At 45.3% G+C, this 21847-nt stretch overlaps 2 protein-coding genes across 2 annotated transcripts in view; both read left to right on the forward strand.

Annotated features, from left to right (window-relative positions):
* ttn.1 (titin, tandem duplicate 1) overlaps positions 1-21847 on the forward strand; it is a 253662-nt gene that overhangs the window by 118012 nt on the left and 113803 nt on the right. The gene's annotated exons all lie outside the window — the stretch shown is intronic.
* On the forward strand, positions 18176-20003 carry LOC130406585 (titin-like). Its single transcript, XM_056612255.1, has 4 exons — positions 18176-18410; positions 18527-18692; positions 19262-19413; positions 19490-20003. Exons 1-4 carry the CDS (start codon positions 18185-18187, stop codon positions 19819-19821), a joined length of 876 nt encoding a protein of 291 aa, XP_056468230.1. The 5' UTR covers positions 18176-18184; the 3' UTR covers positions 19822-20003.

The raw sequence follows: 21847 nt of genomic DNA on the forward strand, positions 1-21847 counted from the left end.
ATTCCCGTCTAAATGCTGCTCGTCGTAAACCAGACATTACAAATACATATTTTAATTATATTCGTTTGCAGTGTTTTATTGTTAGGCATTAACACAATTGATGAATGACAATGAGTGAACGAATGAATTATTTATTTCGGTGTCCAACAGCATGTCAAATAAAATAGTAAACAGCTGTTGTCACGAGGTATCCTAGCAACGCGGTGATATGCGCATACCATGGAACATTCACATGGCCGCGCATGGCTAAGACCGGGCGTAGTTAAGACCAGGCGTAAGTCCCGTTGGTGCAACCGGCGTTAGTTCCATTCTAACGCCAGGTCGTAACTAAGACCTACTTAGCAGTTACGACCAGTCTTAGTTACGCCCAGTTGGTGCAACCGGCCCCGGGTTCCTGTAGGTGGCGTTGCGTCCTGCTTTGCGCCAACTTTGTATTTTATATTTACTCTCCTGACCAAAGTTTGGCGCTACTTTGGGTTCGAAAAAATACAGGGGAAAATAACCGGTAAAGATAAAGCAATATGTAGAATATGTAGGACCAAACTCCCATACCACGGGACAACCAGCAACTTGAGAGCCCACCTGTCTACACTACATCCCAGCAAGCTGCACTCAATGTCAATTTGACGTTGACTGATACACTGCCCTCTAGTGGACAAAGCATATACAACTTAAGTTTTATACCATATATGTCTTACTGAAGGCATTTAATGGTCAAAATATTATTAATAAATGTTCAAATATATTCGAATATTAATATTAATAAACAAACAAACTTCGAATATGATTCTTGGGCAAAAGTCAAAGCCCTACCACGCACTGAGGAACCTGCTTAGAACCTCATGACCCAGCACCACACATTAAGAAACATGCACAGAAACACAGCCTTATGTCCTATCAAAACCTACATAGAAACACAGGCCTCATACCCATCCACCACTCACTGAAAAACCAACTTGGCCTTGCAGAGAAACCAAAGGTCACCCTTCACGCCCGCGTGCAGTCCGGCGTGTGCGTCAAAAAGGGCCAGGAGGTCCGCATCGACGCCTACATCTCCGGATGCCCCTACCCTAAGATCAGCTGGCTGAGGAACGACGAGAACGTCACCAATGAACCTACCAAGAAAATTGCTCCAATCATCAAGAAGAAGAGCAGAGCCAAGGTCTTCTTTTCTCCATGATAACGTGATGAAGTGTTTTCAGTTTGCATTGTCTCCTACCTCTCACCACCAGACCTTCTGCCTGCAGGTTCCAGAGCCTGTTGAGGAGTCTGTGACCCCGATGAGGGAGCGTCTGGGTCTGGAAGCCACCCAGAAGGGCCAGGCGGCCCTGATGATCCGAGACACCGTCCGGGCCGACCATGGGGTCTTCACAGTCCAGGTGGAGAACCAGCATGGAGCTGCCACAGCCACCTGTGTGGTCAACATCCTCGGTAACAAAGAACCCATTCATGTTATTCTCCCTCAGCATCGGACCCTCTAGTTCCACATCATTAGACACTAGACTACTGCTCTAGTAATAGACCACTACTCTGGTTAGATAATTATAGTCTTAGATTCATACTCTAGTAAGAGACCACTTACATTGGACCGCTCCTGTAGTAGGAGACCAGTAGTTAGACTACTACTCTAGTAAGGGACAACTACTCTAGTAGGAGAGCAGTATTGTTAGACCACTACTCTAGTAGGTGACTAGAGCCCGACAGATTTATCGGCGGGCTGATGTTATCGGGGGGGCGATGTTATCGGCCGATATTAGGCATTTTCCAACTATCGGTATCGGCATTTATAATGGCCGATTAATTAACGTTTTTGGTTAAGGACTTTGAGTTTCATGTCTTAAGTTTGTATTTCTATACATTTTATTTATCAGAACTTATCAGTATCAGTTTAGTGAAGTAATGAACGAGTCCGGGTGTGATAATAGAAGAAAAGAATAATTAAGTACCCAGCCTCGAAGAATCGAGAATCGGTGGCTGCTACATTCCAACCATATTCCAACCATATTCCGACCTATAAGCAGACCCACTGCTGATCAAAATGAAGGGTCTTGCCCCCGAGAGAGCATCGGCCCTGGAGGGAACGTCTCCCCTATGCTCCTCGACTACGGTCTGGGAGCCGACAGCAGGAAAGGTGTAACACCAACCATCACATAGTTAATTATTTTTAGCACCAATATGTTCTTGTTGTCGAGGCTATGTGGTAGTAGCCCTATGCACACAGTTTACGCATCCACAAGCATGAAGACGAAAATAGAAGGCGGAGGGCTTTCGTGGAGGCTAAACGCAATAAATGCAGTCAACCCACCTCTGATATTTCAGAAATAGTTTATTCACTCTCAACAGTTTATGCACCTTAACAAAAAAAACATTAAGTAGGCCTGCCACTGGTTATAAACCTTAGACAAGGTCATACACAAAAAAGCCAGGGCTGGCTTCAAGAAGTGAAATAAACAAACGGCTTACCGTCAGAAGAGTTGCAGGCGACGAGTAGGCCTACTGCTGCTGAAACACTTAAGTACCATGTCCTTCTATTCGCTTGTGCATTTGCGTGTAAATGGTTAGCAAATTTCGTAAAACCATTTTTTGTTGGTCCGGTCTACATGTGTTTTGTGGATCTGGAGAAGGGCGTATGACCGGGTGCCCGGGAGAAACTGTGGGAGGTGCTGCGGGAGTATGGGGTAAGGGGGTCTATCCTCAGGGCCATCCAATCTTTGTACTCCCAAAGCGAGAGCTGTGTTCGTGTTCTCGGCAGCCAGTCAGTTTCGTTCTCAGTGGGTGCTGGTCTCCGCCAGGGCTGCGCCTTGTCACCAATCCTGTTTGTGATATACATGGACAGGATATCGAGGCGTAGTCGTGGTGGGGAGGGGTTGCAGTTCGGTGGTCTGAGGATCTCGTCACTGCTTTTTGCAGATGATGTGGTCCTCATTGGATCATCGGCCTGTGACCTTCAGCACTCACTGGATCGGCTGGCGGCCGAGTGTGAAGTGGCTGGGATGAGGATCAGCACCGCTAAATCTGAGGCCATGACTCTTAGCAGGAAACCGGTGGATTGCTTACTCCGGGTAGGAAATGAGTCCTTAGCCCAAGTGAAGGAGTTCAAGTACCTCGGGGTCTTGTTCGCGAGTGAGGGTACTATGGAGCGTGAGATTGGCCGGAGAATCGGAGCAGCGGGGGCGGTATTGCGTTCGCTTTACCGCACCGTTGTAACGAAAAGAGAGCTGAGCCGCAAGGCAAAGCTCTCGATCTACCGGTCGATCTTCGTTCCTATCCTCACCTATGGTCATGAGGGCTGGGTGATGACCGAAAGGACGAGATCGCGGGTACAAGCGGCCGAGATGAGTTTTCTCAGAAGGGTGGCTGGCGTCTCCCTTAGGGATAGGGTGAGAAGCTCAGCCATCCGTGAGGAACTCGGATTAGAGCCGCTGCTCCTTTACTTAGAAAGGAGTCAGCTGAGGTGGTTCGGGCATCTGGTAAGGATGCCCACTGGGCGCCTTCCTTGGGAGGTGTTTCAGGCACGTCCAGTGGGGAGGAGACCTCGGGGAAGACCCAGGACTAGGTGGAGAGATTATATCTCAACACTGGCCTGGGAACGCCTCGGGATCCCCCCGTCAGAGCTGGTCAATGTGGCCCGGGACAGGGAAGTCTGGGGCCCCCTGCTTGAGCTGCTCCCCCCGCGACCCGACCCCGGATAAGCGGATGACGATGAGGATGAGGATGAGGCATTTTTTGTTGATAATTAGGCTAACTGTCTTTGATATAGGCGGACATATTATTTTGATTCAAACCAGGATTTTGCGTGCTGCAGCTCAACGTTATGTTGAATCGATGTAACAAGTTTACTCAGCAGCCAATGAGCATTGACCAAGCCGAACCTGGTATGCATGCACAACCAAAGTGATGCGATTTCCACGCTCATTTATTTATTATATTTAAATTACAGTTTGCACATTTAATATTAAAGAATAACTAAAGGGGATATTTTTATTTTTGGCCATGCCATGACCTGTGGTAGGAGGGGCATTAATAACCGCTAGGGGGGGCACGGCTCCCAAATGCCCCACCTTAACGCCGACACTGCTGCAGTGGGTCTGCTTATAGGTCGGAATATGTTCGGAATGTAGCGGCCACCGATTTTTGACAGGCTGGGTACATTATTCTTTCTTACACACAACTGGACTCATTCATTACTTCACTAAACTGACATGCACACTCGCGCTCGTCCACTCACTCGCTGACGTCACACACACACACACCACAACACACACACACACACACACACACACACACACACACACACACACACACACACACACACACACACACCACACACACACACACAACACACCACACAGCCAGTGATATGCGTACAAGATGTGCATACTTTCTCGTGCTCACGAGATACTTTCTCGTGAGCACTAAATACTTTCTCGTGCTCACGAGCAACGTTGAAAAAAAAAATACCCAATGTCGCTTTACGCGTTCCGCACTTTTCTGTTGTGACAATAAAACAATGAAATAAAGTTTATTTTTAAACTGACTTACCTTATTATTTTAGTGAGGACTCATAAATAACTACAAATAACCAATTTGAGGGAAATCTGTTTATGTTTTGTAACACGTTTCTGGAATTTATTTTCTAAATATATGTCGTAATATCGGATTTTTAAATCACCAAATATTTGTATCGTATCGGCTTTAAAAAAAATCCTTTATCGGTCAGGCTCTATAGGAGACCAGGAGTGTTTGACCGCTACTCTAGTAAGGGACCCCTCGTATTAGACCACAGTAGTTCTGAACCACTACCATTGACTGGGTCTCTTTGAAGACTCTGAGTGGGTCTAAGTGAGTGTCTGTGTTTTGTGATTGACAGACAAGCCTGCTGCTCCCATCAACTTCACATTCGATGAGATCAGGAACACCTCGTTGGTGTGCCAGTGGAAGGCTCCCGAGGATGACGGAGGCAGCGAGATCCTTAACTACATCCTGGAGAAGAAGGACAACAAGAACGAGGAGGTGGGCTGGATCACCATCACCTCCACACTGAAGGGCACCAGCTACCCTGTCACCAAGCTCATTGAAGGGAAGGAGTACATCTTCAGAGTCTCGGCGGAGAACAGGTTTGGCTGCGGACCCACCTGTACCTCGGAGCCAGCGGTGGCCAAGAACCAGTTTGGTAAGTCATGACTCGTCCACACTATGGTCAAAGGTCTACCATGTGAGCTTCAGAATAGTCCTGAGAGTCCTGATACTGAGTGTGCTTCATAACGTCCCTCCCCAGACCCCCCAGACGCCCCCAACACCCCAAGGGTGCATGAGGTGACAGCCAGCAGCGCCCGTATCTCCTGGCATGAGCCCAAAGACAACGGCAGCCCCATCCTGGGCTACTGGATCGAGAGGAAGGAGGTGAACAGCAAGCACTGGACCAGGGTGAACCGCGTCCTTCTCAACTCCCTGGAAGTGAAGGTGATCGGCCTGATGGAGGGCCTCACCTACATCTTCAGGGTGTGCTGAGAACCTGGCCGGCCCCGGGCCCTTCAGTGAGCCCTCCGATCGCACCGTGGCCATGGACGCCATCTGTGAGTACCTTCCAGTGTTAACACGCCTCAGCGTACCTCCTACTTGGTTACAAACTCACAGACTTGACTGTAGCATATGCTTTAACACCTGACACGAAAATACAATAAAACAACGTAATGTATAGTTTATTACACCACAGAGACCTTATGGTAACCTATAGTTCATCACCCCACAGTAACATATAGTTTATCACCTGACAGTAACGCGCGATTTATCGCGCGATTAACGCAATTTTTTTTTTTTTTTTTTTTGTATCGTCCTGTTTTAATCAGTATATGTCAATGTTGTTATCCATAAAAAAACATTTGCACAAGGCAAGCCGATGCACTTCTCAGTGTTGATAAGAGCATTAAAATGAGAAAAATTAATGGGACAAAGAAATCAAGGGATTTTTAGCATAGAAAAAGCATTTGCGATTAATCGCGATTGCTCGCGATTAATCGTGAGTTAACTATGGCATTAATGTGATTAATCGCGAAATATTTTAATCCCTTGACAGCACTAATATATATATATATATAAAGGTTATCATACCTTAACAAATCATCCTCTTAATAATTTTCCTTCTCAGTGCCCCCTGGCCCCCCCATCCCCTGGGTGGTGGACACTGGGAAGGATTGTGTGATGATCGCCTGGAAGCCCCCTCTCTACAACGGTGGAGGAGACATCCTGGGCTACCATGTGGAGAAGGTACACACTGGAGATTGGATATCATCTAGTACAACTACACCACCTGTGGCTCCACCACACTCCTACTTTATCACAAAGCTCTACCTACTAATACTAACACACTGGTAATTTGGTAACAGAGTGCAGTGACAGGGTAGTGGTTGGTTTTAATTTGGTACTACTACACTTCTACACCATAGTACTACTACACTATAATACTACTTCACTACCACCAGTGTTCATTTCGTTAACGAAAAATATGACGAAAAATGTCGTCAACAACCTTTTTTCCGTGACTAAGACGAGACGTTGACGAGCTAAAAATAGATCTTTGATAATAAAAACTATGACAAATTTCATTTGTTTTGTTGACGAGACGAGAGAGGACGAAAATGTTAGTGGTGTGCTATTTGGACATTCAAAATGCACGATATTTTCCAATCAGTACACTCGTAAGGTTCTTATGCAACTGTTAACTCCTCCAGTAAATAGGACGGACCTTAGCTACGACTTGGCAACGGGAGGTATAGTCCACTCAGCTATGAGCTAGCGTTATGCATTGTACATATCTTCCCAGCTTTTATTCCACAGATACTAGGGTCTATAGCATATAACCGCGTTGTCTGATTACAGTTTAATTCATTTTTCGCAATTTTACCGGCTCTCGTTTTGAAGAAAATCACCGCGCCATTCGTTTCAATGGGAATCGCCACGGCCTATACTTCAACATAAGGTGGACTTTGAAATTCGTCCCCAGCCTTTATACAAAGATACTATAGGGTTTATAGCATATAATCGCGTTTTCTGAATACAGTTTAATGCATTTTTCACAATTTACCAGCTATCGTTTTGAAGGCTGAACAGACAAGAGTACTAAAGTGTGACGTCACGTTTCGATAGCAACAGATTCTCGGTTCTACACAAGCCAAATTAACAAGGGGAAATCCTATGCCACACAAACCTTTTATAGAAAAGGAACAATCTTTTTGCGAATTGATTTGTGAGTTTGCTTTACCAATGATGTACGTAATATTGAGAATAGATTGTCTTCATATAAAAAAAAAAACTAAACTAAACTAACGTTTACAAACTTTTCCTTTTAATACCCCAGGGGAATACATGAACGCCTTGACATTTTTCGATTGGACTTGAAATTGATTTATTTTATTGAAAGAAACAACACATGGAAGCAATGGAGAACGCCATCTCTCGTTCGGTTGTTTAGAACTGAAAATCCGGTTGCCAGGACAACGTATCGTTTCACTTTAGTACTCTATTTGAGTGGAACAACTTAGCAGGTGTCCATATATATAGGGTTAGCCTAATTGAACTAGTTTAAAAAGAGAAAACATTTTGACTAAAAGTTGACTAAAATGTAAGGACTTTTCGTCGACTAAAACTAGACAAAAACTACAAAGGAAAACAATGACTAAAATGTGACTAATATAATAAGCATTTTCATCAAAAGACTAAGACTAAGACTAAATCTAAAATAGCTGACAAAATTAACACTAAAGGTCTACCACACAATAGTACTACTACCCTATAGCAGGACTACTATGTTGAGGAGGTTCACAATGGGGAAGATACTGCTATATTCTGGTTTGGATACAGCTTGGTTGGGTTTGGTCACATGGTGTGGTGACATGGTGTGGTCACATGGTGTGCAGGTGGTGGCTGGGGAGAAGGAGTGGAGTCGCTCCACGGAGTTCAGGTGCAAGGAGCTGAGCTACACAGTGAGTGGTCTGACTGAGGGAACCGACTACTACATCAGAGTCCTTGCTGTCAACGACGCAGGGCCCGGAGCCCCTGGAGTCACCGAGCCAGTGACCGTCAAGGAGCCACAAGGTAGCCCCCAGACCCCCACTACACTGACCATATCCATATACCACTCCACCCTGGTGACCCCTGCTGTGTTGCTCTGTGTGTGTGCAGAGGCCCCGGCGGTAGACTTCAATGTCTCGGTGAAGAACGGAGTGATGATCAGGGCGGGGGAGGCCCTGCGGCTGCCTGCCATGGTCAGCGGGCGCCCGCAGCCAGATGTGAAGTGGAGCAAGGACACGGTGGAGGTGGACAAGGAGAGGGCCCTGGTGGAGACAGAGGGAAGGAACAGTGTGCTCTTCATCAGGAAGGTGGTGAGGGCTGACCACGGAAAATACCAGGTCACCGGTACCAACAGTAGTGGAACTAAGTCTGCTGAGACCCGGGTGGACGTCATGGGTCAGTCACAACTACACTATTACTACTACTAGAGCTCAACTAGCAGCTACACTATTAGATTAATTTATTTACTCAAGTTAAACTATTATTGTAGGGTTAACCCTCACCCTAGAACTGAACTACTAAACCCTGTGTTTGATTACTATGTGTGTGTGTCTCTGTAGATGTCCCTGGGCCGGTTGTGGACCTGAAAACGGTGGTGGTGACTAAGAAGAACATCACCCTGACCTGGGCTGACCCCCTGGACAATGGAGGAAGTGACATCATGGGTTATGAAGTTCTAAGGAAGGACGCCAAGATGAAGCTGTTCCGCCAGCCGGTGGAGACGGCGGCCTGTAAGTGTGACATCCAGGACCTGCTGGTGGGCGAGGAGTACGACTTCAGAGTCATCGCAAGGAACAAGTATGGAGACGGAGCCCCTGCAGACCTGGGCCCCATCCTCGCTGTGGATCCCAAAGGTAAAACCTTATCCTGACCCTTACCTTACCAGAGCCTTTACCCTGAAGGTCCTTTTACATTGAACACCATTATTCGTAGCGATTTTTTCCAACGTCAATACATTTATTCCAAATCATGGATCTGAATCGGACGGTTACCATATAAGGCTATTCTGATTTGCATAAAATAAAAATAAATGTTATTCAAATCAAGGTCGACTTCAAGGTCAGCTATGTTGGTTGAATAATTTATCATTTTCAATTATATATGGAAAATGCTGAATATATGATGTAAATATTTTGTCATGACAATTCCGTGCGCGTTTTTTTTGGTTTCTGCATCATTTATTCACAACGTGTCCAGTGGCCACGGACCTTACCTTTACCATTACCATGCCCTGTACAATATACATGACTTTATACTTTCATCAATCTGTCCTAAATTGCATGTCATTATTTAGTGTGAGTCAAAGTTAAAAGAAGAAAAGATGGCAGAATGAGGCCTGTTTTAGAGGGATCTGTGAACATCAGCCTCACTATGTTGACCTCGGACCTCCAGGAACCCCCTCGGCTCCAGAGAAGCTGCACTACAGCGACAAGGGGAAGAACAGCATCAGTCTGGTCTGGCAGCTCCCCCGTACGGACGGAGGGAGCCCCATCCTTGGCTACTATGTGGAGAAGATGAGGTCGGACAGCAACGAGTTCGATGTGGCAGGACGCATGTTCCCAGGGTGCTGTGGAACCCTTGAGAACCTGTCGGAGAACCAGGAGTACCAGTTCCGAGTCTTTGCCGTGAATGAGGTTGGAAACGGCGAGACGTCCAAGCCCTTCTCAGCCAAGATCCAGGACGATGAACGTATGAACACATTAATTATTAAGTATTAAGTATAAACACTTGTTAATAGTGATTGCATGTCATATACTATGGACACCTCTTAATGTTGATTACCTGGCATAAAGCATGAACAAGCACATTCTTTTTTTTTTTCTTCTTCATATTGAACTTTTTCATTATAAAACCTTACAAAATCAACATTGAAATATATCAATATAATTCCGCACCCCAACCCCCTCCTGATGCACAATTAAATGCATGTAGACATAACATACACACACAAAAAATTAATAGTAATAGTTGTAGTAGCATAGGAATAAATATATAACAAAAGTGATAGCACAATAAGTAAATAATAAAATATAATAAAGAAAATAAAGAAATAATAAAATTAAAAATATGAATCATAAATTTAATTGAAATCACTCTTTCTGTCAGGGCATAAACACTTGTGGCACTACTCTATACTTTTGGAATCCACCCAGTCTGTAATTTGGGTAATGTCAAAATACGTGAAAAAGGCATCCATACTTTTTCAAATGTATTTGTTGCTTCCCTCAATGTGATTTGATCTTTTCAAGCTTTAAATAGAACATGATCTCTTTTAGCCATCTTGCATGAGGTGGTGGGACTGTTCTCTTCCAGTTAAGCCATATAAGGTGGCGAGCTAGCAAAGTTGTAAATACGACCACATCATGCAACCCAGCCGGCCACATTGTATCTCTGGGCATCACCCCAAAAAGAGCAATGATTGACTGAGGACTAGGGTTGCCGCGGTATACGGTATTACCGGTGTTACCGGTGTTTAGGCCAACACCGTTTACTCTGTGTTGCACACCGGCAACACCGAGTATTATTTTTTTATTTTTTTAGTAATAAAAAACAAATTCAGTAAAAATGAATAATATAATTATAATTAAGAAAAATAAAATGTGGAATAGGCCACGGTTCTGCTCTGTGCGGGAGAATTGTCGCGCCGAGAATTGACGTGCTTCCTTACAAGACCGGTAACCATAGCAACGCCGGTAAACAAACCCCGCGGAGCCAAATCCCTACGTGAGCTCCCCGCGCTACGGCCATCCGGAGTCGCACAGAGCTTTTGGCCGTGATATTATGATATATTATCCTATTTATATATTATCCTATTATATATAGAACGTTATAAGACGACGAGAATTTGCGCGCTGCCAGCCGCTGTCACCGAGTGTGAGAGGAAAGTTGACGGAGAAGATGGCGGTTGACCTATAGTTTCTAAGTTAATACCGTTTATACCGGTAATACCGGTGTTGACACGAGCGTATTACTCGGTGTGAAAATGTCCACACCGCGGCAACCCTACTGAGGACTAATTTTAATACTGTAAATGTCGCTAAGAGAGCAAAAGATCTATGAGGGAATATGACAGATCTTGCCATCCCAATAAATGCACTTAAGACTTGATCCAGTGTGAAAAAATGTATTTAGCAATGAAAATAGGAATACATTGAAATGAAAAAAAACCTGGGGAGGATATTCATCTTGATTAAATTAATTAGAGTCCTACATTAATCTAGGACTCTATCCCAGACAGAACTCGGGTCTCTAACCCTTATCCTTTCTCAGATCAAATATCTTTGGTAAAAATAGAAAATAAAGGTAAAGTAAAAAATAATTCGAATTTAAGAATTAGCAGAACACTAAAGCCAACATAAAGGTCTTCACTCTTGTTTTAAAAGTGGTCAGAGTTGGGGCAAGAAAAATTGTTGCATGGTAACTAAATCCTGCTTTCCCATGTTTCGTGTTTACTCTGGGGATAATTAACAGATTGGTCTCAGAAGATCTTAGTGGTCTAGAAGGCTTATGTAGTGGATTAATATCAGTTGAATATGTTGGCCCTAAACCATGTAGGGATTTATAGGTTAGCAACTTGATTTTAAAATCAATTCTCTGACCTACAGGAAGCCAATGTAACGATTTAAGAATTGGTGTAAGATGTTCAAATTTGTAGGTCTTTGTTAGAACTCGAGCAGCAGCATTCATTTTTAAGGTGATAATATGCAGATTTTGTAACTGCTTTGATGTGACTGTCGAAATGTAAATCTGAATCCATGATAATCCCTAGATTTCTTGCTTTGATTGAGGTTTCAGGGACAGAGAGTGAAGATGTTGGGTTACTTTAAGCCTTTCCGTTTTAGTACCAAATACAAATATCTCGGTTTTTTCCTCATTTGGTTGAAGGAAATTTCGGCACATCCAGTCTTTGACTTGCTCAAAGCACTGGCACAGCAGATCTATGAGCCGATAGTCATTTGGTCTTAGCGATACATAGATTTGCGTGTCATTGGCATAGCAATGATGGTCAATATTGTTATCTTGCATGATTTGCCCTAGGGGGAGCATGTAGATGTTGAATAAAGAGGGTCCTAAGATCGAACCTTGTGGGGCTCCACATGTCACAATCTAAATTTAGAAGGGAAATTGGTCTGGTCCCTTTTTGTGTAGGAGACCAATAAAGGCCTGATTCATGGTTTCAGGGAGATGACCAAATGAATACGATTCACTAAACGTAGACAGCATTAATGGGGTTAAATCCTTAACATTTAAAAAAAAAAAATCCACTGGAAACCCATCCAGTCCGGGGATTTCCCAGATTGCATACTTAGAATGGAATTTGAAATTTCTTTCAATGTCAGAGGGGAATCCAGGTCAATTTTCTGAGAATGAACAAGGGTTGGCAGTGTCAACTTGTGAAAAAAAGAACTTGTGAACTAAAAAGCTTTTTTAGTGTATGAAGCATGTTCAATAATTTGGCCGCGTAGGTAAGCTTTTAGTGTTTCCCATATGGTACAATGAGATACTTCCGGTGAGGCATTTCTCTCACTAAAAGTCCCAATTTGTTTTTGAATGAATTTCACAAATGCACCCTCAGAGAGCAAAAGAGGGTTCAAGTGTTGTGATTTATACAGGGCAGGTTGATCAGGAAGATTCAGTTCAAAGAATGAGGGGCGTGATCTGATATAACTATACTGTGATAAATAGGCGGGCTGGAAAGAGGTAAAAGCCTAGAATCTAAATAAAGAAGTTTATTCTAGAAAACGTATGGTGGACTGGCGAAAAGAAAGAAAAAGTCCTATTTTTAGGGAAATGAAAACGCCAAGGTCCAACCATTCCATACTGATCCATGGAAGTATTAATAGCTGCAGCAGTTTTTGAAAGGGGGGAGGGATTGTGAGCGGTCCAGACCGGGGCAGAGCACACAATTGAAGTCCCCCCCAATAATCAACTGACGATTATTGATATCAGGGATAGTAGAGAAAAATTATTTAATAAAGCTACAGTCATCCCAGTTGGGAGCATACACATTAGCAAGGATGAGTCTTACTTAAAAGCTGACCGGTAGCAATGATGAACCTGCCACCTGGACTAGCAATTATTTTGTCGCTTTCAAAGGTTATGCCTTTGTGAATGGCCGTAGAATGGCCGTACCCCTAGCCTTAGAATTTAACTTAGAATGGAAGACTTTTCCCACACATCTCCTCTGGATTCTCATAACATCTGCCCTGCATAAATGAGTCTCTTGGAGGAATGCTATTCCTACCCCAAGTTGATCTAAATGGGCTAACACTTTATTCCTCTTTTCAGGGTGGTTCAGTGATTATACGTTCCAAGAGATGAACTTTACTTTTCTGCCACTCATCTTAACTGAGCTCATACTTTTTTTATCACAGTAGTAATGATAAGTGTATGCCAATAGAGTAATATAAGGAAGAAAGAGGAGGAAATGTTGTATGAATATACATTATAATGACTCAAGAGGATGCCCACCCCCTTCCCCAGTACTTACCCAAACTAAGTGCACTAAAACCCCAGAAAACACACAGGCACAAGAGGTGTATCCTTGCTCAACAATACTGTCTTGAACCTTAACTCCCCTCACTAGACCGAGGGTAAATAAACTTAAAAATACTCAATATTGTAATTTAGTACACATTAGTTTCAATCATGTCCACTTTTTTCCCTTCAAATGTATTTTCTGACCATGACCTGCCCGGGCAGCCTCCACCAAACCAATAAAAAAAAATAAAGAAAGAGGGCTATTCAAATACAACATGACACAAACTGTAAACATTGGCAACGTATTATTCAGACTAATAGCCTTGGATTAACGTTAAAGTAGACAGAAACGTTATGACCACAAGTTGGTTTGGGTAGGAATAGGATGATCACAGTAATTTACTACATATGGTTGCAGTCCCACATACCATCACTCCCCGTTTTTCTCGCCTGGTTTTTACCAAACCAGCCGCCTCTGAGGGGTTAGCGAATTCCTGCTTCTTCCCGTCGAAAACGAACTGGAGCCTTGCTGGGTGTAGTAGGGAGTATTTCACGCCTGCCTCTCTCAGCTGATTTTTGACTGGAAGGAAAGTGGTTCTCCGGTGTAGTAAATCAGCGCTGAGATCAGGGTAAAAGCTGATCTCTGCTTCTTGGTAGGTCAGCTGGACTCTTTCGTAAGACATCCGTAGAATCTGCTCCTTCGTACGGTAGCAGTGCATTCAGACCACCAACGCACGCGGGGGACCAGTTGGCTGCAGCGGTCAAGTGCGTTGGGCTCGGTCTACCACAGGGGGGCGAGTGAAACTGTCCTCTCCAAAAACCTCAATCAGGAACTTTTACATAAAAGCAGTGGAGTGGTTACCCTCAACTCTCCTCAAAACCGGTGACACTAATATTATTCCTCCTAGAAGTTTTCCAGGGAGTCTAATTTAGCGTACAGCTTGGAGTTCTCATCTTGCAAAGCAGCAGCGTAGCAAGTTTCCAGCTCACCCACTCTCCCATCCATGTCCGTCATAGAGGTTTCAATGTGCTTAAAGGGATGAAATAGAAGAACGTTGCACTGATAAAATCTCGTCCTTCACAGCGGCCACATCAGCTTTGATGGCCTCCCGCAGTTCTTTCAGAGCCCTGTGCGATAGCTCCACACTTGCATCGAACACCGTTGGTTTGCTAGCAGCATTGCTCGTCGTTGTTGGTTTGCTAGCAAAGGCATCATGTAGCAGGAACTGCTCGGACTTGGCGTTTTTACCTCTGCTGGGTTTGTTCAACATGATAACCGGTCAGACAGTAAAAGTAAAGTGACAAAGGACCGTGAGGGGGTAAACAACGTGACTTTAGGCGAGAAATAGGGCTTTGACGTCTTCACTCCGCCCAGTCCCGAACAAGCACATTCTAACACTTATTACATGTCATGCATCATGAACAGAGAAATGTTAATCCTGATTACTTGTCATACACCATGAACAGACACATGTTAATCCTGATCAAATGCAAAGCTGCATTAAAGTATTAGCTGTTTAGTGAATAAGATGAGCTAACTCCTGGTTTGTTTTCTAGTTCCTCCTGTCATTAGCATTATGAAGTACTTCAAGAGCAACACCATCACTGTGAAGAAGGGTGCCGTCGTGGACATCCCAGCTCAGGTCAGGGGCCTTCCCCTCCCAACCCTCCAATGGATGAAGGATGATTTGGTGATTGACAAGCCCGACCCGGAGAAGATGACCATTGACACAGAGGAAGTATGGCGATGCCATTCTTGAGGAAATATTAAAACTAATAGATTTGTTTTTTCTTGTGTGTTGTTTTTGTATTCCAGGCTTTGAGATATGTTTCTGTGTTCAGGTGAACAGGACCACCCTGCAGACTAAGATCGCTCTCCTTGAGAGCATCAGAAAGGACAAGGGCAACTACACGCTGATGGCTGAGAATTGCTACGGGAAAGCCCAGCATGTGATCCGGGTGGAGGTCTTGGGTAATAAAGCTTCTTCAACCTCAGCTTGGATGTGTTTGGTTAAAAGACGTGATAGAGCATACAGTAGTCAGTGAGTACTGAGTGTTGGATTGAGGTTGTGTTCTTTGCAGATCGCCCGATGCCTCCCAGAAATGTTGTGGCGTCAGACATCAAGTCAGAGTCCTGCTACCTAACCTGGGATGCGCCTGAGGACAACGGAGGAAGTGACATAACTAATTACATTGTGGAAAGGAGAGATGCCAGCAAGAAGAAGTCAGACTTTGAGGTTCTGACCATCAACCTGATCGACAGGAGATACGGGGTGAGTTCCAACACTAATAAGATACACTCACAGAATACACAATGCACGTAAATCATAGGAATGGATAGCCCATTACATCTGGAGATAGAAATATAAGAGATGTAATCTGCTACACTGAGCTTCTCTGCTGTGTCCACTGTGGTCAGGTGTACAAGCTGTTCATAAATGGAGCCTACCAGTTCAGAATCAAGGCAGAGAACAAGTTTGGTGTGAGCGACGGCTGTGACTCTGAGAAGGTCCAGCTCCGGGATCCATTTGGACTTCCTGGTCCTCCACGTAACCCCAAGATCATCTCGGCCACAGCTTCCACCATGACCCTGACCTGGGAGCCTCCCCTGGACAACGGAGGATCTAGCATACAGGGCTACTGGCTGGAGAGAGAGAGAGCGAGGAGCCGTGTACTGGGGCAAGGTGAACCGGGCTCCGGTCACCAAGCCTGCGGTGAAGGCCCTACAGTACACCGTGCTGAGGCTGATCGAAGGAACAGAGTACCAATTCAGGATTTCTGCTTGTAACGCAGCCGGCGTAGGACCACACAGCGAGTACAGCGAGTGCCGCTTTGCAATGGACCCCTGCAGTGAGTGTCTTCTTCATCATGCATGCTTAGTTTCCCTAGTATGTTTTTTATTATTATTAATTATTATTATTCATTTTTTCATCCATCAGCAGATTCAGTAAGAATAGTTATTATATCAGTAAAGTTTGGTGTGGATTCATAAGCACTTGAAGGATAGAGGTTCACTTGTAGTGAATACTGCTACTCGATGAAGTGAAATGTGAACCAACTCGCTCCAGATCCCCCCAGCGCCCTGGTTGTCCTGTAGTGAAGGACAAGACCAAGAGCAGCGTCACTCTTGCCTGGACCCCGCCAGACAAAGACGGCGGCCCCATCAAGGGATACATCATCGAGGTCCATGAAGATGGCTCTCCAGACTGGAGGAGGGTCAACCCTGCTGACAAGCTCCACTCCTCCACTGAGATCACAGTCCCTGACCTGAAGGAGAGCAAGAAGTGCCGTTTCAGGGTCTACGCCGTAAACGCTGCTGGCAACTCTGAGCCAAGCGCCAAGACCGCCGACATTCTGGTCCAGGACATCCTGAGTAAGATTTGTGTTGTTATTAAAAGTCTATTGGTAATGTCTGTTATTATTTCATGTTGTACACCTGAAGTCATATTTCCTACTGATACCTGAACTAGTATTCTGAGTGTCATACTGATACCTGACCTAGTATTCCAAGTGTCGTACGGATACCTGACCTAGTATTCTTTCTATTTGCCAGTTGAGCCCATCCTCAGTCTGGATGTGAGTGCCCACGATCTGCTGACATGCAGGGCAGGAAACAGCATCAATATCCCAGTCTCCATCAGTGGAAGACCAGTTCCCAAGATTACCTGGTCCTTCGATGGACCTGCAGAGACGGAGAAGAAGAATGAACTGCATACGCTGCCCATTGATTCTGAGGTCTGAACAAATTTTGTGGTTAAATGTGGTTGCCATGATAAAGTCTTCACTCTCTCTTCGACCCTCGAACCGGTTCAGTATTGATGGTTCAGTCCACTGATGATAATGAGATATCATCAGGCTATCTTTGTCATGTGTTTGTCAATACCGCTTCATCATGTCTTGTAAATGTGTTGGTCATTGCCTCATCGTCCTTCTTGTATCTTGAACATGTTTTGGCCATTGCGTAGTCATCATGATCATATCTTGTACGTGTGTTTGTCTAGGTGGTGTCTACAGACACCTGCTCACTGCTGATGATCGCAGACAGCAAGCTGAACCACACTGGCCGTTACATCCTCAATGCTGAGAGCCCTGCTGGACACAAGGTCCTCAAAGTCAGAGTCAACGTTCTGGTGAGTGGGTTCCTCATTCCTACCTCCACCTCTTCAAACTCTCTCTCCAAACTATCTCTTCAAGCTACCTCTTCAAACTACCCAGACAAATAAATGAACAGATATTTCCTGAATCAGCAAAGTTTGAGAGTTGTAACTTAATTATGTTGTCCCTAGCTTTATTCCAAACCAGGGGTTAGGAATGCTGAGGCGTATCTCTGTAGACCAGGGGTTAGGAGTGCTGAGGTGTCTCTATGTAGACCAGGGTTTAGGAGTGCTGAGGGGTCTCTCTGTAGACCAGGGGTTAGGAATGCTGAGATGTCTCCATGTAGACCAGGGCTTTGGTACTGAGGTGTCTCTCTTTTCAGACCTACCCGGAGCTCCTCAGGACCTGAAGGTCAGTGATGTGACTCGAGGAACCTGCAGGCTGACCTGGAAGCCCCCACAAAGTGACGGAGGAGAGCGGGTTAAGAGTTACTTCATCGAGAGGAAGACTGTTCTGGGCAAAGCTGGACCAAGGTACTATGATGCAACATCCACGTTTGCTCTACCATGAACTTCTGGTCTCCAGATATCATGACCCTTGCTGTCGTCTTTTCCAGGTGAACCCATCTTGTTCAGCCCAATCTCTGGTGGTGGCTGACCTGATCAATGGTCAGGAGTATCTGTTCCGTGTCCGGGCAGAAAACCGCTTTGGATTCGGACCATATGCCGAGACCGTAGACGGCTCCATGGCCAGAGATCCCATCCGTAAGCCAATAACTTCATGTTACTCTTTATCTCGACAATACTTACTACTATATTCTTTATATCAACAGTACTTACCAGAAGAGCTTGTACTAAAGAAGTGTTCCTGTTGTCCCCAGATCCTCCAGACCCCCCAACAAGGCTGAAGATCCAGGCGGTGAAGAAGGACACCATCACCCTGACCTGGAAGGCCCCCAAGAACGACGGCGGTTCCCCCGTCACCCACTACAACATGGACCTGCTCTGCTGGGATTCCAGCGGCACCCAGAAGGAGTCTTGGAGAAGGTACCATTATCACCATCTCTATCTACTAGAGTCTAGTAGAAAGAGATGGTGATAATGGTCTAGTTAGACCATTATCACCATCTCGATCTACTAGACCATTATCAATATCTCTGTCTACTAGACCATATCATCATGTTTTTCTATTAGACGTTATCTTCCTCCAAATCAACTAAGGTTAGGGTTCTTCTACCTTTTCATCGCTGATCCCAAAAGTAAAATGTCCATGGGAGTGTTTTGTGCGTTGTCAGGTGATCCATGTCCAACATAGTTTGAGAATCACAATACTAAGATATCACTATCTCTATCTACCAACATATCACTATTTGTATCTACTCAAGTGTGACCATCTCTATCTACTAAAGTCTCACCACCTCTATATACTAAGGTATCACTAACTTTGTCTACTACAGTCTCACCATTGCCAACTACTAAGGTATCACTAACTTTGTCTACTAAAGTCTCACTATCTTTAATTACTAAGATATCACTTTGTCTAACTTCTCACATATCATTATCTCTACTCATCTATCAGAGCCTTCGGTCTAAAGTTCTCTGTTAAAACTCTGCAGGTGCAACAGGCGAGACATCGAGACCACCTCCTACAAGGTGGAGGACCTGACGGAGAGAGATGAGTACGAGTTCAGAGTGACGGCGTACAACGACGCTGGAGCAAGCCGGCCATCGACCACCGCGGGTCCCATCCTACTGCAGGACCAGACCTGTAAGTCCTTAATACTTATGATGTATATCATGACATGAATGATGATCATGTTGTAACTGATTAACCTTGCTGGCAGGCGCTCCATCCATCGAGCTGAAGGAGTTCTTTGAGGTTGAGCAAGGATCAGACATCAACGTCAGGGCCACCATCCATGGCTGTCCCTTCCCCACCCTCACCTGGTTCAAGGCCCCTCCCCACAAGCCAGAGGACAAGGCGGAGGTCCAATATGACGAACACATCAACAAGATGGTTGCCGACGACAACTGCACGCTGCTGATCCAGCAGGGCAAGAGACCAGACACCGGCCTCTACACTCTTGTTGCCAACAGCATGGGCAAGGCCTCCAAAGAGATGAGACTCAATGTCCTCGGTAGGCTTGACCATCTAGTTCTATATATCAACTGGTGAAGTTAGTCAGATGTTATAACTGTGGGGAATATAGTCAGATGTTATAACTGTGGTGAAGTTAGTCAGATGTCATAACTCTGGCCAATACAGTCCGATTTTATAACTGTGGAATGCAGTCAGATATTGGTTATAGCTGTGTCGAAGACTGGCAGATGGTATAACATGTGAAATAGAGTCAAAGGTTGGTATAAAGATGTTTTATACCAAAGGGCATCCTGTTTCTAACACCCTGGTCTCCTCAGGCCCCGGGGCTCCCTCTGCCCCCATCAAGTTTGAGGAGATCAGAGAAGACAAGATCACACTGTCCTGGCTGCCTCCTAAAGACGACGGCGGCTCCAAGGTGACCAACTACGTGATCTGGAGGCGTGTGGCAAACAGGAAGACCTGGGTGCAGGTGACCAGCGAGCCCAAGGAGCGGCTGTGGACGGTGGAGGGCCTGATGAAGGGCCACGAGTATGTGTTCCGTGTCATGGCTCAGAACAAGTATGGGGTTGGAGATCCTCTGGACAGTGAGCCGGAGGTGGCCAGGAACATCTGCAGTGAGTCCTACTACTGCAACTTCTAGTCCCTTATTAAACGCCTTCTAAGATAAACGACGGTCAGATTTGATAGTTTTCTTATCCTATAATATAATGAGGCAGATATAAATGACTGCAGCTCATTCTATAATATAATGAGGTAGATATGAAAGGCCGCTGCTCATTCTATAATATAATGAGGTAGATATGAATGACCACTGCTCACCCTATAATATAATGAGGTAAATATGAATGACTGCATCCTCTAATATTGAAGTAGATAACATTGAGGTGATATGGATGAGATGATGTGGAAGAGGGGTGGACCGAGCTGACTGTACTCTATGTTTTCCAGCTCCACCCGGTCAATGTGAGAAACCCAAAGTGTCCAACATCAGCATGGACTCCATGACGTTGAGCTGGGAGGAGCCAGAGGACGATGGTGGCACGCCCATCACTGGCTACTGGCTGGAGCGCAAGGAGACAGCCTCCAAGCGCTGGGCCCGCGTGACCCGGGACCCCCTCCGGCCCATGGCGCTGGGAGAGTCCCACGCGGTGACAGGACTGATCGAGGGGTCCCAGTACCTCTTCAGAGTTATCGCTATCAACGCGGCCGGGCCTGGCCTGCCCAGTCCCTCCACGGACCTGGCCTTCGCCAGAGACCCCATCTGTAAGGAACAGTCCTCCTGAAGCTAAGCTAGGCTATTTTAGACATGTTAAGGACGTAAGCGCTTAGTCTCTGCTGGAAACACTGTATTAACACTGTTTGTTATTCTGAGTGTGCAGTTCGTTTTGCATAATCTTTACTTGAAAAAGCTGTAGTCCTAGGCGTTGACCTCTGACCTCTGCACCAACAGCTCCTCCAACACCTCCGACCCCCAAGGTTTCGGACTGGAGCAAGTCCACCGTGGACCTGACGTGGATTCCTCCTCTGAAGGACGGAGGCTCGAGGATTATGGGGTACTGGGTGGAGTACAAGGAGGAGGGCACGGAGGCCTGGGTGAAGGTGAGGACCCTCATAGAGACCCCAGAGAGAGACATGGAAACATCACACGACTGCTGGTTCTCACTACATGATGTGCATTCTCTATTTTTAGGCCAAGGAGAAGGAGGTGAGAGGCACAATGTTTGTCATCACAGGTCTGAAGACGGGGGGACTGTACAGGTTCCGCGTGATGGCCTTCAATGCTGCTGGGAACAGTGAACCAGGAGAGGTCCCTGAGGCCCTGGAGGTGAAGGACAGAACCGGTGAGTTATCAGGACCTCCTCAGAACTATGCTTTTCTTTATTCTTCAACTCCAATCCAACAGCCTAAGGCATAAGACCACCAGTCTGAGGCAGCTCAATAATATTTGCAATGGGTATCGGTATAATCTATCCCACTGTAATGGTGACTATAAGAACACATCAGAACACAGGTAAAGGTAGAATGTTCTCCCTTATCTCACAGTTGCTCCTGAGTTGGACCTGGATGCATCAGTGAAGGAGAGGATGGTGGTCTACGCAGG

The sequence above is a fragment of the Gadus chalcogrammus genome, chromosome 16 (genome assembly GCF_026213295.1).
Source record: "Gadus chalcogrammus isolate NIFS_2021 chromosome 16, NIFS_Gcha_1.0, whole genome shotgun sequence".
Classification (NCBI taxonomy): Eukaryota; Metazoa; Chordata; class Actinopteri; order Gadiformes; family Gadidae; genus Gadus; species Gadus chalcogrammus.